This window comes from Clupea harengus, chromosome 25 (genome assembly GCF_900700415.2).
Source record: "Clupea harengus chromosome 25, Ch_v2.0.2, whole genome shotgun sequence".
NCBI classification, from domain to species: Eukaryota; Metazoa; Chordata; class Actinopteri; order Clupeiformes; family Clupeidae; genus Clupea; species Clupea harengus.
This window is the reverse complement of record NC_045176.1, coordinates 5,165,640-5,181,604: the sequence shown is the minus strand read 5'-3', so window position 1 is coordinate 5,181,604 and position 15,965 is coordinate 5,165,640. Positions and strand designations below refer to the sequence as shown.

General features: G+C 40.2%; 1 protein-coding gene across 5 annotated transcripts in view; it reads right to left on the bottom strand.

Annotated features, from left to right (window-relative positions):
* LOC105891291 (coiled-coil domain-containing protein 178) overlaps positions 1–15,928 on the bottom strand; it is a 36,110-nt gene extending 20,182 nt beyond the window's left edge. Inside the window, exons 1-15 of one of the 5 annotated variants that reach the window (XM_042703708.1) lie at positions 15,831–15,928; positions 15,390–15,466; positions 14,682–14,768; positions 14,255–14,391; positions 14,071–14,123; positions 13,205–13,299; positions 12,825–13,034; positions 11,893–12,113; positions 8,024–8,166; positions 6,811–6,964; positions 6,576–6,671; positions 5,869–6,005; positions 5,104–5,287; positions 1,987–2,049; positions 1,667–1,828 (exon numbers count right to left, since the gene is read on the bottom strand). In XM_042703708.1, coding sequence (XP_042559642.1) covers positions 1,667–1,828; positions 1,987–2,049; positions 5,104–5,287; positions 5,869–6,005; positions 6,576–6,671; positions 6,811–6,964; positions 8,024–8,166; positions 11,893–12,113; positions 12,825–13,034; positions 13,205–13,299; positions 14,071–14,123; positions 14,255–14,391; positions 14,682–14,739 — 1,713 coding nt within the window. In that variant the 5' untranslated portion in view covers positions 14,740–14,768; positions 15,390–15,466; positions 15,831–15,928. The other 4 variants (XM_012817454.3, XM_031562939.2, XM_031562940.2 and 1 more) reach the window with 4 other exon arrangements.
* Between the last annotated feature and the right edge of the window lie 37 nt (positions 15,929–15,965).

Here is a 15,965-nt window from a genome sequence, read left to right as displayed (position 1 = left end):
TACTATAGCCCTCACCTCTGATTAAAACAGTGCAGTACTATAGCCCTCACCTCTGATTAAAACAGTGCAGTACTATAGCCCTCACCTCTGATTAAAACAGTGCAGTACTATAGCCCTCACCTCTGATTAAAACAGTGCAGTACTATAGCCTCACCTCTGATTAAAACAGTGCAGTACTATAGCCCTCACCTCTGATTAAAACAGTGCAGTACTATAGCCCTCACCTCTGATTAAAACAGTGCAGTACTATAGCCCTCACCTCTGATTAAAACAGTGCAGTACTATAGCCCTCACCTCTGATTAAAACAGTGCAGTACTATAGCCCTCACCTCTGATTAAAACAGTGCAGTACTATAGCCCTCACCTCTGATTAAAACAGTGCAGTACTATAGCCCTCACCTCTGATTAAAACAGTGCAGTACTATAGCCCTCACCTCTGATTAAAACAGTGCAGTACTATAGCCCTCACCTCTGATTAAAACAGTGCAGTACTATAGCCCTCACCTCTGATTAAAACAGTGCAGTACTATAGCCCTCACCTCTGATTAAAACAGTGCAGTACTATAGCCCTCACCTCTGATTAAAACAGTGCAGTACTATAGCCCTCACCTCTGATTAAAACAGTGCAGTACTATAGCCCTCACCTCTGATTAAAACAGTGCAGTACTATAGCCCTCACCTCTGATTAAAACAGTGCAGTACTATAGCCCTCACCTCTGATTAAAACAGTGCAGTACTATAGCCCTCACCTCTGATTAAAACAGTGCAGTACTATAGCCCTCACCTCTGATTAAAACAGTGCAGTACTATAGCCCTCACCTCTGATTAAAACAGTGCAGTACTATAGCCCTCACCTCTGATTAAAACAGTGCAGTACTATAGCCCTCACCTCTGATTAAAACAGTGCAGTACTATAGCCCTCACCTCTGATTAAAACAGTGCAGTACTATAGCCCTCACCTCTGATTAAAACAGTGCAGTACTATAAGCCCCTCACCTCTGATTAAAACAGTGCAGTACTATAGCCCTCACCTCTGATTAAAACAGTGCAGTACTATAGCCCTCACCTCTGATTAAAAACAGTGCAGTACTATAGCCCTCACCTCTGATTAAAACAGTGCAGTACTATAGCCCTCACCTCTGATTAAAACAGTGCAGTACTATAGCCCTCACCTCTGATTAAAACAGTGCAGTACTATAGCCCTCACCTCTGATTAAAACAGTGCAGTACTATAGCCCTCACCTCTGATTAAAACAGTGCAGTACTATAGCCCTCACCTCTGATTAAAACAGTGCAGTACTATAGCCCTCACCTCTGATTAAAACAGTGCAGTACTATAGCCCTCACCTCTGATTAAAACAGTGCAGTACTATAGCCCTCACCTCTGATTAAAACAGTGCAGTACTATAGCCCTCACCTCTGATTAAAACAGTGCAGTACTATAGCCCTCACCTCTGATTAAAACAGTGCAGTACTATAGCCCTCACCTCTGATTAAAACAGTGCAGTACTATAGCCCTCACCTCTGATTAATTAAAACAGTGCAGTACTATAGCCCTCACCTCTGATTAAAACAGTGCAGTACTATAGCCCTCACCTCTGATTAAAACAGTGCAGTACTATAGCCCTCACGTCTGATTAAAACAGTGCAGTACTATAGCCCTCACCTCTGTTTTGTCACTGTAAAGCTTTCTCAGCTCCTTGACTTCCATCTCCAGAGTAGCGGTTGCAGAGGAGACTTTCTCAAACTCACTCTGGATGTCCTCCCTCTCCTCGTCGGTCCTCATCTTCTCCTTATTGAACTCCACTATGGCGGCGGATATATTTTTCTGACAGTGAATTTGAAATGGCAGAAATCACGGTGGTTTAGTTAGTCACCACTCCAGTGGTGTTACGACTACAACAAGTGCTTAACAGAAAAAGACGGCTGGGGTTACAATGCAAGCCTGAAGCTGCAGACTGTGCAAGTCTGTTGTCCTGGGTTTACCTTGAGGATGGCAATAGCTTTCATTTCAACCATGATCTCCTTTTTCAGTTTCTCGGTAACATTCTAAGGTATAAAAAAATAACAATTACATCAAAAATCTGAAACAGACAGTACAATTTGTCAACATGTGTATGCTCAACAGGCAATGCAAGGTTTTTAAAGTTGAGAACTGTGCTCAAACATATCAAAATATGTCACAGAAGAGGGCACACACACAAAACATTTCATATTTGGCAAATAAAACAGTCCTTCCCAAAGCATGATATACCAATTTGCTTTGCATTTCAGAATGTGATAAAAAATATAATATTGTTGTCATTAGGAAAAACATTAATGATAAATAAAATACATACAAATTCACTCTTTGTCGCTTAAGCATCAGGACATAATTAGACAAACGTCAGAGGCCTCACCAGACAACATCTGCCAAATTGCTGTTGGTAGGCAACCGAATCATAAACTAAACATGCATTTCAGTGAGAAAATGCGAGTGTGATTGCGTCACAGCACGAGAGGTCTGTGATTATTCTTGCTCTGTGCAAGCCACATGAATGTGACCGCTTCCACCTATACAAGAATGGTGCAGGGCAGACTGCCTCATGTAAGCTTTGTACTAAAAATGGCTGCATGAGCCTTGTGTTTACAAGTGTGTCACAAGATTCACAGCCCCCATCCATTCAGCAAAGGTGCAGGTTCACCATGAACTCAACCTATAGTTAACATAGATCTTCATTATTTCAAAGGACAGATTTGCATGTCAGAGCTATGGACAGAGCTTGGTGCCACTCCCGTCGACTTAGAATGTTCCCAGTATGTGGCAGTTGGGGCATGGAGCAGCTCAAAAGTTGGTCATTGGTGTCAGTCAATGCAACTATGTCTTTTTTAAACAACTTTTAAGTTTTATGAGTAGGAATTGACATTAAACACAGTTTAAACATATTTTGTTGTGTAAAAGTATTTTTTTTTATTAGGTATTTCCCTCTGGCTATGGTTTGTATCCACTTTATGAATATAATGTAAATCTTAGCTCAATCTTAATTAAAGGAAAAACACATATTTTGAAATCATTATTCTCCAACTAGTCACAGTTCTATGGTAAACTGGTAAACTCAGGCTCTGAGCTACGCATAGCAATGGAATTTTTGATTAGCTCAGCGTTGATAGAGATTGCAACAAAAAATTGTCTGCTTGAACAAACCAACATTGTAATGAAATTATTATTATGATTACATTACATTTTATTTTTGTTACCTGCATACCTGTCAAGTTAACATGATTTAAATTTGTGGGGTCAGTGATAGAAATCTGTGAACCAACCCCACCACAGACAAAGACCACAAGTGTAAACACATTGTAAGACTTACACAGGATTTTGTACACAGGTCTATGTCCGCACCGTAGAGATAATACATTGTTTAGTGGTGAAGGTGCTGTATAGTGAAACATTGTTAACTAGTGGCCTATAACTGCTACGCAGACGTAGCGACCACGCCGTGTGAACAAGGAAGTCTCTAACTGCACTGCGCAGAGGTTTGTCTGGTCTTGTAATGCTATTGGGTGTGAAAATCTGTGAGATTTAGTATCATGTATGTGAGACGTCGGAAATGTTGAAAAATGTGAGTGTCACTGATAAAACCTGATGAAACTTGACAGGTATGCCAGACAGCAGGACATTTAAGTGAAGCGAGGTGCAGCTGGTGATGAAAGTCTAATCGGTCCACTGAAAACATTTCCACTAACTCAAATAATAAAGTTGGCCCTAACCTACACCCCTAAGCAGATGTTTTGACATACACAAACAGGCCATAGGTGGTTCTTGGGCTTCAGATAATTTAGCTGATGTTAGCTGTTATCTTGTACAGACTGCTAAATACCATGCTGACCCAATCACTCGAATACTAATTGGAACTCCTGTAATTTGTTAAATTTGGTTCAGCCAATCTAGAGAAATTAGCAAAAATGTTTAAGGTATTATCAACTTCACAGAAAATCAACCATGAACTTTGTGATATGTAGATTGAAAATGAATGCATAGCAACCAATACTACACTTGTTATGAAGCTTTGCACAAAGATAAAATTGCGCTTATGGATACTGAATGTCATGAACTGAAATATGAAAAGTACAGGAGTCCGCTGTAATTGTGAAAGATATAGCTTTTTTAGATATCTTGCTTTCAGAGCTTTTAGCCCAAGGTCAGCAGTTTTGTTTCCACATTTTCACGCAAATTCAAGGATTTCCCACAATATTTTCACAAAAATACATGGAATTTCTGTAATATTTGTCTGATTTTATTTAACTTGAAAACAATGCCATTTTAACCGCAATTTTTGAGAATTCCTGCAGAAAATCCAGTCACTTCCAGCTGCAACAATCAAAACAAACCCTTGCAAGATCCTGGATCGACTGGTTATCGATACTTTTCAAATTGTACATCGTGTTGATTTCCTGAAACAGGAACAAACTCTTTGGCCAATCAAGAAGCTCCGTTTTTACCACATTTTGTATCCGTTTTTACCACATTTTCCAATCCTGGGAAGAATTTAGGTCCTTGATGTGTAATTTGTAAAGCTTTCCCAAATCATATTCTCTCATAATTCTGAGTCATTCATGAGTAGTCCTTGCAGAGGTAAATCGCTTTACCAAACATTACGTGATCAGGCTCAGGAACACAGAAACTTTTCCTCTGCCAAACCGGAACAGATGACAGATGGTGACAGATAGATTATAGATTGAGGAATGTTTTTACGGCAAAATTTGAAAAACGGTATGTTTTGACACTCGTTTAAAAAATGAAGGATAAATCTGTAGCATTGCAGTTGTCACGATTTGACACAAAGGTCAATATATATATATATATATATATTCATATCTATATTCATTGCTCTAAATAGAATATATATTTAGAAACTTGATGAGTTATTAATTTAGCCAGTGGTATCATTGACTGTATTTATCCCAATAGCAAGCTGATGCTATATTCCCAGAATGGCTTTGTACCTTCTCTGATGCTGTAGCTAGGGTTGTTTATCCAACCCTTAGGGTCACTAACTACAAAACCAACACACTACGTCATGATCCCCCCCCCCCCCCCGATCTCGTGCTCTCTCTCCTGACCCTGTTGCTCTGCTCCTCTATGAAGGTCAGCTGCTCCAGGTCCTTCAGATTGGCCTTGATGGAGCAGTGGAGTGCCATGACGGGGACCAGGTGTTCCTGTGCCTTGTCCCTCGCCCTCTCGTTCTGGCCGATTTTCTGCTGGATGCGCTTCATGTCCACCTGCAGCTGCTTCGTGGCCATTTCACTGTAGGCATACCACAGAGAGACATATACGTGTGTTACACAGTGCTGTGGTCTTGAATGGCGTACCACAGAGAGACATATACGTGTGTTACACAGTGCTGTGGTCTTGAATGGCATACCAGAGAGACATATACGTGTGTTACAGTGCTGTGGTCTTGAATGGCATACCACAGAGAGACATATACGTGTGTTACACAGTGCTGTAGTCTTGAATGGCGTACCACAGAGAGACATATACATGGTTACAGTGCTGTGGTCTTGAATGGCATACCACAGAGAGACATATACGTGTGTTACACAGTGCTGTAGTCTTGAATGGCGTACCACAGAGAGACATATACATGTGTTACACAGTGCTGTAGTCTTGAATGGCATACCACAGAGAGACATATACATGGTTACAGTGCTTTGGTCTTGAATTATGAAGTAGTGTTCCTCATGTTGCCAATGTGTTGGGTATGTCATTATATGAATGCTGATCTCTGGGAAGCATCACATAGGGACCCTGAGCTCTGACAGTCATAAACACAAGCGTTCCCTTTTTGAAGAAAAGATAACTACTAAACTAGAGAGGCTTCAAACCTTTGGTTGATTTTTGTGGTGTAGTCTTCGATCTCCAGCTCTTGTTCCTGCGTTTCCTCCCGAAGAGCCATCAGTTCCTTTCGCCCTTTACTAAGATGGGCCTCTAACTCAGCCACTTTGGTATCACCTGCTTGCCTCTGAAACATTCCCAGATTAGTAAAATAGTCTTTACCACCACATTATTCAATGCTACTGGTGCTACTAAATGGAGGTTGAGTCAAATCTGAGCATTATTTACTGAAAATTATTTCAATACTGACAAAAATCCATGATTGGACAGACATAGGCCACCTGGCCTCATTTCATAAGATCTCACAGAATAAAAAAACAGTAGTACATAAATCAGCAGTACACAAGAACTGGATAACAGCATATCACACTAACTTATACAACTAACAACTAACAATACCATTATGTGATACCAAATAAGCACATCAAAGATTTGCCAGGGCAATGTGGAGACATTATGGCCACGAATGCTAGGAAATGAAGAGGAAAAGGCTGATGTCTATTACTGTAGGATACACTGATGGCTCTGAGACCGTAGGAGCTGGGAATAGCCACACAAAAGAATGTGGTTTTCCTGCCCTCCAGAGGACACATGCAGTACCATTGTGTGCCCACACGTTACCATGCACACTGCCCATCTCCTCTGATCGCTTTTTCAAACCTGATTGTAATCACCAACCTTATTCCATATGACTTACGATTTCACTAATTTGGTTTTGCAGTTCAGCTGTGTTTTTCTTGATGCGATCCATTTTGACACGTTCTTTCTCTATTTCATTTTCCAGCAACTCAACCTAGGAGCAAACCAATAGGAAATAACATACACAGGGATCATGTTAATTTAGGACAGTGGTTCCCACACTTTTCATGGCAGGCCCCAATTTGACAATGAAAAAAAAAACACTAAACGTCAGTGTACTGTAAATACTGTACTTCATTTTGGAGATTGCTTTGCTGCTCGTCCAATTTGGGAATTTGCTGATTCAATCCGTTGCACAAGTCGACCATTTCTGAAACGGCTTCCTCCATATTTGTGACTTTGTGGTTGAGCTCAACCCAGGAACACTGAAGCTCCTCATACTCCACCCTGAAACAAAACCAAATGTTTGTATTTATTGTAAAACCTAGATAGAGAGATCTCATACACATTAATCAGTTCCTCCAGAATTTTGCGCCATTGGATTTCCCACAACTGCTATTGAGGGTCACAATTTTGTCTTATAACCGTAATATTTCCTCAATTTTTTAAAAAAAATGCAGTCATAGAATTTTTGCATTATTTGCAACTGCAATTTTAACCGCAATTCCCAGAGTCCCAAAGCAAATTCAGCCACTTTAGGCTGCACTAATCACAACAAGCCCTGGCAAGATCCTGGTGGGATCACAATTTTTATAAGAAATTCCCACAGGAAATTGAAATTGGGGGGTAGTGAGGTAGCTTTCACTTGCTCTGGAAAAACTTCTCCTGAGTCTCGAAAATGAGACACACTCATGGGCGGGAGCTGGGGTGTAGAGAAGTCCCAAAATGGGCGACTCTACGTCAGCATTGGCCTTGCAAAGTTGAGGATTATTTTAAACAGTAGTTAGTGTGTTTGTTACAAAATGTTAATTATGTAAATATTAACTTAATTTCATCTACAGCTCAAAAATGAGACATTACAAAATCCTGAGAGAAATAATGAGACATCATTGGGAAACAGGAATCTTCCCTGTTCACACTGGAGCCATGGCAGTAGATGACTAATAATGTAACTTCTAATGTCACTACTAAAGTCATTAATGTTACTTCTGATGTAACTACTAAAGTCATTAATGTTACTTCTAATGTTACTACTAAAGTCATTAATGTTACTTCTGATGTAACTACTAAAGTCATTAATGTTCATTATTAGACTTAGACCGTTTGCTCCCAAGATAATGATCAGCCCAATTCTAACCTGAGTTTTTGAGAATTCCTGCTGCAGATTCAGCCACAACAAGTACGTTAAAATGAAACGGAAGTGATATTTTGCACAGCTGGGTTTGATCTCGTTAAGACTGGAGAGTAAATACATCCACCACCTTCCTTAATGGAGCAGAGGTGCACCCATCACTACAAAGCTGGTGATTTAGGCCGTGTCTGAATCCCATCACTATCACAACTCACTCTTTTTTCTTTAGACGATGCTGCAATCTGTCAAGGTCCTTTGCTAACTTCTTCTTTTCGCGATGCAAGGCGTCATCTTCTTCTTTTAAGTCACGCTCCATCTTCTTCAGGTTTTCGGTTGTCTTCGCAAATGTGTCATCAGCCTAGGCATGGAGAGGAACAATTTCAATGCATCATCAATTAATGCATTTTTTATTGTTTGGTCAAGACATATAAATAATTGGAAATCCATTTGAAACAGTTAATACAATTGTATCATCTAGAGATTTTATTTGCTGATTACAGGAGAATACCTGGCCACGTTTCCCAATAAATGAGTCTTAGCGGTTATGCGTGTTCTCTATGAGTGATTGCATGAATGTTCGTTAATCTTTTCATTCACGCATTTCCCAAACAAGAACATAATGTGGATTTGCATGCTCTTAATTAGTAAATGGACGCTGTCCATGTAAACAGTGCTGAAATATCACTTCATTTGGTGATATCAGATGATGTCACAGCTGCCTTTTGAAGGACCTACATGCTAATTGACTTAAAGACTAATAAACTCTAACATCTGCACATGTAACTTAAGAATAAACCCTCTCCGAATAGGCATGTGACACACACACACACACACACACACACACACACACACACACACACACACACACACACACAAATAATGGTAATGACTAATAAATCATATTATTACACCATATTCTGATTTGTTGGTTGCATGATGTTTCAACACATTAGGTCTACTCAAGATGTCCAACATAAGCCTGGTGTTTGCCAGTATAGCCTACAGTGAGTGGCATGCTGACCGAGCAAGAGCGCTTTTGGGAATCCTTGAAGAAGGAATTTAAGGATGTGGAAGAAGTCAAGAAAGACAGTGAGGAAATTAGGGATGCAGCGGCACAGTGGGCTCACAGTTCAGTATGTCTATCATGGTTTTTTGGCGATAATAGCGGTACAGTTTTAATAAAATAATTTAATCACCCTATAAACTATTTTTTTTGCCTCTAAAAAACTTTCTATTCAGAAAACTGGCAGCACGACTGGCTAAGCCTGTTTTTCTGTCTCTACTACAGTGAGGAAGCTTTCACTTGCTCTGGAGGTCCGACTATCAGTGGAGAGAGCTAGATAGGGTGTCTGAGTTGTTTTCAATTACTCTCTGTGATGTTTCATAGAGCTTTACTGCTGAAATGTGTGCAGGAGGGGACATTGTAAAGTGGTTCGTTTTTTCATCAGGTGACATAATCCCGCATCAGTAACCACCGAATAGGGCTGCAAATCTTTGGCTATAAATACTCCCACTGCTTTCGTTATTACCTCCGCCAAGTTTTTCGGTGCAGTTTGTTTGTTAGTTTGTCTGTCTGTAAGCAGGATTACGCAAAAACGACTTGCTCGATTTTCATTAAAGGTGTAGCATGGGCCAAGGAATAATTTTGGAGTGCATTATTCACGGGGTGGCTCCACAAATTGCATGTAAATGCTAGCACAAAGTATGGGTTAGAATAAGTGTATGACAGTGTGGTGGGTGTAGGCCAAGGGTAGATCAGGTGGAGAGGCTACAGCAGCATCCAACAGCGATGATAGTCTAGACTAGGAGGGCAAGAAAGAGACAAAGTGAGTGGATAGGGTTCCGTTGCCAATACGCAAATATGTACTTAATGGATATGGTGACAACAATGTTTCAACAGCCATCAGCATTTGCGAGCAAAGGTCATGCTATAAGAGAGATTGTTGTTGGAAGGCAACAGTGAGAGATCGTTGTGTCGTCGCTAACGAGTGGACTCTCCTTGCTCCGCCTGGGAGAGGGCCGAGTGATGGCGCCGTAAATGAGACATCATATTAGAACTGTTTGCACTCGAGTAGACAACAGTGGCAAAGCTTGCCCTATTTCGTTTGTCTTCTTATCCTTGTCACTGTATTGAACGCTGAATCCAAAATGTTCCCACACAGCGGATTTGATAGACGTGGTGCCTCTCCAAAATTGGCTTCTCTCCGTCTTGCTAGCATTCGCCAGTGTCAAGTTGGAGCTGAGATCATTTCGTATTTAGTTTCCCCTCTCTTCTCTAGTTCCTGTGTGCATACAGATTGCGGAGAGGCTCCAGAGGTGATCTGTGGATCTGAATGTACATCGTGCGTGTATTCAGCAGCTCTTCATAGGTGATCTGTGGATCTGAATGAACATCGTGCGTGTAGTCAGCATCGCTCCAGAGGTGATCTGTGGATCTGAATGAACATCGTGCGTGTAGTCAGCATCGCTCCAGAGGTGATCTGTGGATCTGAATGAACATCGTGCGTGTAGTCAGCAGCGCAGTAGGTTTGGTAAATGATACCGCACCATAATACCGCAGTCCACATGTTCGCACTGAACTATAGGGGGCGTACCGAATGGTTCAAAAATATATATAGAGATCCTTTGCATCCCTAGAGGAAATAAATAAATAAATACAGGCCTATGGCTGATTTCGATGAAGCACAAGTTGTGTAGGCAGTGCACAAGTCGTGCTCGTAACTCCGTTCGTTTTTTTTTTGTATTTAATATTTTCACTCACATTCATTATTATGGGCTTTTCTTTACTCTGATGGAACTTTGTTTCCCAATCTCTTTCAGTTTCTGCCCCATCTTGTGAGTTTGGCCTAGGCCTTACTAAATGTAGGCTACAATATGCCCCTTCTACTTCTTGTTCTTCAAAAAAGATAAGTTTAGACAAATGGAATCAGGAACTTTGCCAATTATGTGTCCATAGTTGAATCATATTTCTATGAGCTTAAAATATTTTCATTTTTAAAATAAAAGCTAAAAGGTGACAAGAACGTACCATTGCAATACAACTGATTCATTGTAAAGTCCTGCTGAAGAAGCTCTTAGCTGCCTACGACTGCCCCAGAGAACACATAAATCTACATGCGTTTTCAAGTACTACAGCCCTGATCGGACAGGAGGCGATTTTTGCAGTGAGAGGCGTTTCCAGTTGTTTTATATAAGCAGTAAGTGTTTTATGTACTGCTTATGCGCCCAGGCCACTCGTTGTAGATGAAGGCTGTGCCTCACGGAGTACTCTGAATGCCTCAAGTTGAAAAAACTTCAACAGAGCAGAAAAGCGCCTGGCGTCAATTGTGTTTTGTTCTTATTGTCCAATCGAAATCCATCCTCAATCAGATCAATGCAGATGTTTTTAGCCAACAAAGGCACAGACTGTGAGTTTACTTAACAGCACAATCACGGTTAGGCTAAGGACAGCTGATTCTGTGGTTGCCTAGCAACAACAACAATAACAAAACAAAAAAGCAGCAAACTGCTCTTTTTTTTAATAGTAGGCTTCAGCCAAAAAGGCAGTGTGGTGCTCTCTGCCTGATCGGGGTCTAAGGCTGAATTCACACTGAACCGCTTTTTTGACTTCCAAGGCGCTTGATTTAAATTGTTTCTCGCTAGCACAACACGATTAACTGGAACATGGAAAAACTAGACTATTGCAACGCACCTCGCAGATGTTTCTTTCTTCTCTTTCGCTCTTTTTTTTGTCTTTGCTTGTATTCACTGATAAAATGTTTCATTCATTCACAATTCTGAAAGCAGGACCAAAAATATTTGGTCTTTTGAACATGTGGCCATTCAGAATAATAATATGGTTTTTGGTAAGTTCGATAATATTCAGTGATCAATTATTTGATACAGTCTAACTCTATACTGTTACAATGGGTTTATATAGCCTGGCTCCACCCGCCCATAGCTCCCAGCTTCATACAACAGTCCCACTCATAACCACTAGGTTTTAGATGGTACTCTCTTCTAGTGTAAAGACATGGGTCCTATTTGACTTATGGGGCACATTTATTTGATGATCTCTTACTGTTGACACCATCAAACACAGTACCTCAACTTGGGCAGCTTTGATCTTGGTCATGAAATCATCCTCCAACTCAAGCTTCTCTTTGACGAGAGGGCCGTGCTTCTTCACAAAATCAATGTCTTCGTTTAGTCTGCGGTGCAGCACCTGGGTGTGGGCGACCTTGTCTTTCACCTGTTCCAGTGTTTCCTTCTTTTGCCTTAAGTGCCACTTTAGTTCACAAATGTCACGAATGCAGGCCTCGTGCTCTAAGTGGGAACACAGAAAGAAACAACTTGGCTCAGTCATAACCACTCAACATCAACTAATGGAGATAGCATCATATTGCTAATGGAGTTAGCATCATATTTAGAGCTCAGTGGCTAAATGGGGGATGCAGGGGGCTAAGGGCTACTGTATGTAGTATGAACCAACTGAAGCCCAGAGTTGTTTTGTTGTCAAGTCAGGTTAATATGTATTTATAAAGCACATTTAAAAACAACTGACGTTGACCAAAGAGCTGTAAAATTAAATCACAATATATATATTGTCTGAAGTGGCAGTATGGAAAGGCACTGTCAGAGCCATAAATAAGATGTGTATTATTTCTGGAATAATATTATTTTGTCATACCTTGTTATTATAATGAATATCTCTGTAAAGTAGAGACTCTGATTTTGACATGTTGTTTTGACCATGTGAAGAGAGCACGCTTAGTTAGAAGGAACAGAGAGGCACGGAGGTTCACAGTTTTTTGACCGTGCTAGCTTAATTGTGAAGTAAGACAGATATATAAGAATAATTTATTTATGTATGTACATGGATACCTGAACCTTTAAGAAGATAATTTTTTTTTTACTTTTAAGCTTTTGCACGCGTTCAATACTTTCCCCGAGTGCTTCAAAAGATGACACAGATATTGGATCTGCTGCCATAACAGGCACTATCACTGTCAGTGTAGACTATCACAGGCCACTCACCATTCTGAACCACCACAGGAAACTCCTGCAGCTTCCAGAGAGCAAGGCTGCTGATCTTCTTCCCGAGTCTTTCACGCGTCTGCCTCTCTTTACGGAGAGACTCCTTGGCATCTTGGCGATCAGCTTCAAGTCTGTCGATCAGGTATGCCACCTCCATAAGGACATCCATGGTCTCTTTTCTCAATATGTTCATCCCATTTGAAGGATCTGCTGACAGAATTTGCATGACAAATACATTCTTACTTAAAATACACACAGTAAGCCCCTATTTAAAAATAATGGTCACTGTGAACAATCCAACAAGTGGAACTTCAGATATGGAGTACTGTGTGTTAGACCATGCATGCACACAAGCAGCTTTGAATTAATTTAATTTATACCAAATAAAGTGAAGCCACCTCCAAGAAAAAGTCCTATGCCTTCTATACACAGTTCTTTTGGAAGGCCATCATCTTTCCCATCTGCAGATGTCAACCTAAAACACACCAATAAATTATGACATATTTTTACTTTGGACGACCAATGCACTTACTTCACATTAGAAAAATAGGGGATCCTTGCACAGAATGGCAAAGGCCCTGATTGTAATTGTAATATAAGCTATTGTCCAGTCTGCAAGTAGACATTAAGCACTTTACTCCTAAATAAAAAAAAAAACATCAGGTCACATCAAGTCTCCCATATCACAGAGTATTTCAAATAATTGGGAGCCATAGCATACACAACTATATTCTGTAATTTCTACATAGAAGCCACTATAGAGGCATAAAGCATCTTCAACACATGGTGAAACTGTGATGATGCGCTTCCGTCCCTAATCGAGATGAAATGTTGTTCCAAACCTCTGAGAAAACTGACATAGCCAAATGGATCGAAATAAGACATCAGATGTCACCTCACAAATCAGAAACGCTTAGTGAGACTCCTTGGGACCACCTCTGTTTGTGATATTGCTATAACATCATTAATGACATTAGGAAACTCATTTCATTTGACAAAGTGATCCACAAATTGTGACCGAGGTTCTAGTGATGACTCAATCCTTGCAACTATGAGTCTACTCAATCCTTGCAACTATGAGAAACTTTTAAGAAGCCTATGTTGGGGAAATACATAGGCAACAGGATGGATCTAGATGTGCCAATGTTTCTTTCTCCAAAGTTCTAAGTGCAGTGGTACAACTGAATAGGCCTAACAAGTATTGTTCATATGATTCAAGTGCATAATAGATCATGACGACACTTACCCAAGCATGTTGCTGTTGATATTTCTACCATCTGACCTAAGATGCTGTCCAGTCTTCAAAAGGAATAAAATATACTTGACTTTCAAATTAATTTTCATTAAAACATAACTATAATCAACTATGACGTTTAAATAGCTACAGTAAGGACAACTGCTGTGAAATGGCTATTCAAGACATGCTTTACCAGTTGCCACCAGCTCTCCAGCTTCCTCTTCAGCTCTTGAATATGGCAGACGGCTTTGTTCACACATGGTGATGGAGTGTTAACTAAGGCGCAACTGCGACGCCTACTGGGGCAGACCGTCTGACGGTCCTCCTTATCTGAGGAAAAATATCAGTTATGTCAAAGCGCCACCTAAACAGTGCACACACGACGCTCTTTCACAAAAGAGCTTAATACAAATTTAGTTTTTGCTATTGTTGACGTCTGTGCGATAAGCCTAGGATGGTCTATTAGGGACTTGGTAAAGCTACCCCTCAGCCATATCCGTAGGTGAAAGGTACCAAAGTGTATCATAATATTAAGCTTTTGGCCTAGGCCTACTTAAGCAGTCAAAACTTTTGATGCCCACTTGTATATAGTCCATGAAACTTAAACTGCATTTCCTGACCTTGTAAATTAGACGCTCCTTCCCTTGAGGAGTACTTCAGCAGTTCCACGTCAGGCATGATTTTTCAAATGTGGTACATCAATTCACCTAGTGAAAAAATGAATTCAAATATCGATCAGACCAGTTTTCGGATTCAGTGGGTTCAGGTCAGGTAATTCACCCGAGACATGTCTGAATGGAAGCTTAATTAGGCCTACTAACATTATAGCAAGGACTTTGTCTATGTTGAGGTTATAGTTCATGTAATGTTAAACTGGTTGGTTCCTGAAAGCAAGCTGATTGTTTTCAGTCTCAGTTCTGCCCAACTAAATACCCGGCAGAATTAAATCATATAAAAACTTAACATAACTGCCTTAAGTGACGTTACTTAGCCAGCTAACATTACTTTACAAATTAGCGTTACATACGACCTTCAATAACGCTAACGTTACAGCTGACTACAGCTTCAGTAAATAGCCAGCTATCGAACTGTTTTCCTGAGCAGGTGTATCTAAGTTGACAAATATCTAACGTTAGCTAACGTTAACGGCTAACGTTGACTACAATGCATGTTAGCTAGCGATAAGTTACTAATTAATCTCACTCAGTGTGCTAGGTTAACCGATTATGTTAACTAAGTCAGTTTACCTCTGGGTAAAATACGTCATTCTTTCAAAACTTTTTAAACCTGGCGAATGTATTGTTAGTGCCTTCAAAGACAATACTTACAAGTGTCCCATATCTAAGAGCATCTTTCCTTTTGAGTCGAAGTTTTAATGTTCGCTGGGTCACGGGTGAAGGACTAGCTACAATTTAAATAAAAAATATCGTTTTAACTTGCAGACTTTCAAGCTAATTGTTGTTTTCCAACAAACGTATTGTGCTGGCGCAGCGACATTAAAGTCCCTCTAACATGGTAACCAAGCAACAAGCTGTGCAGTGTTCAATGATAAGACATTTTGTAACTGTTCTTCTGAATGTTATTATTTTCCTTTCCTTTGTGGACAGTGAAGGCTACTCTATCTAGGATAGTCTAGTCTACAAAAACAATAAATGAACTTACAGTTACACCGTTTTTTGATATCCTGTAATAATCAATACAATAAACTATGAAAAATAATCGAAAGTGCATATGTGAACAATTATGTGGTGTATCTGCAATAACTTAACTCCATTTACTGTATGCGGTTAGAAATATTGTTTGTTTTGCGATGCTGTTGTGTTATCATGGGTGAATTCCGTCTGGCAATGACACCTTTGCATTTTCGCAGAGTTGAGGCAACTAGCGCAGGAGAGATTCCGCAT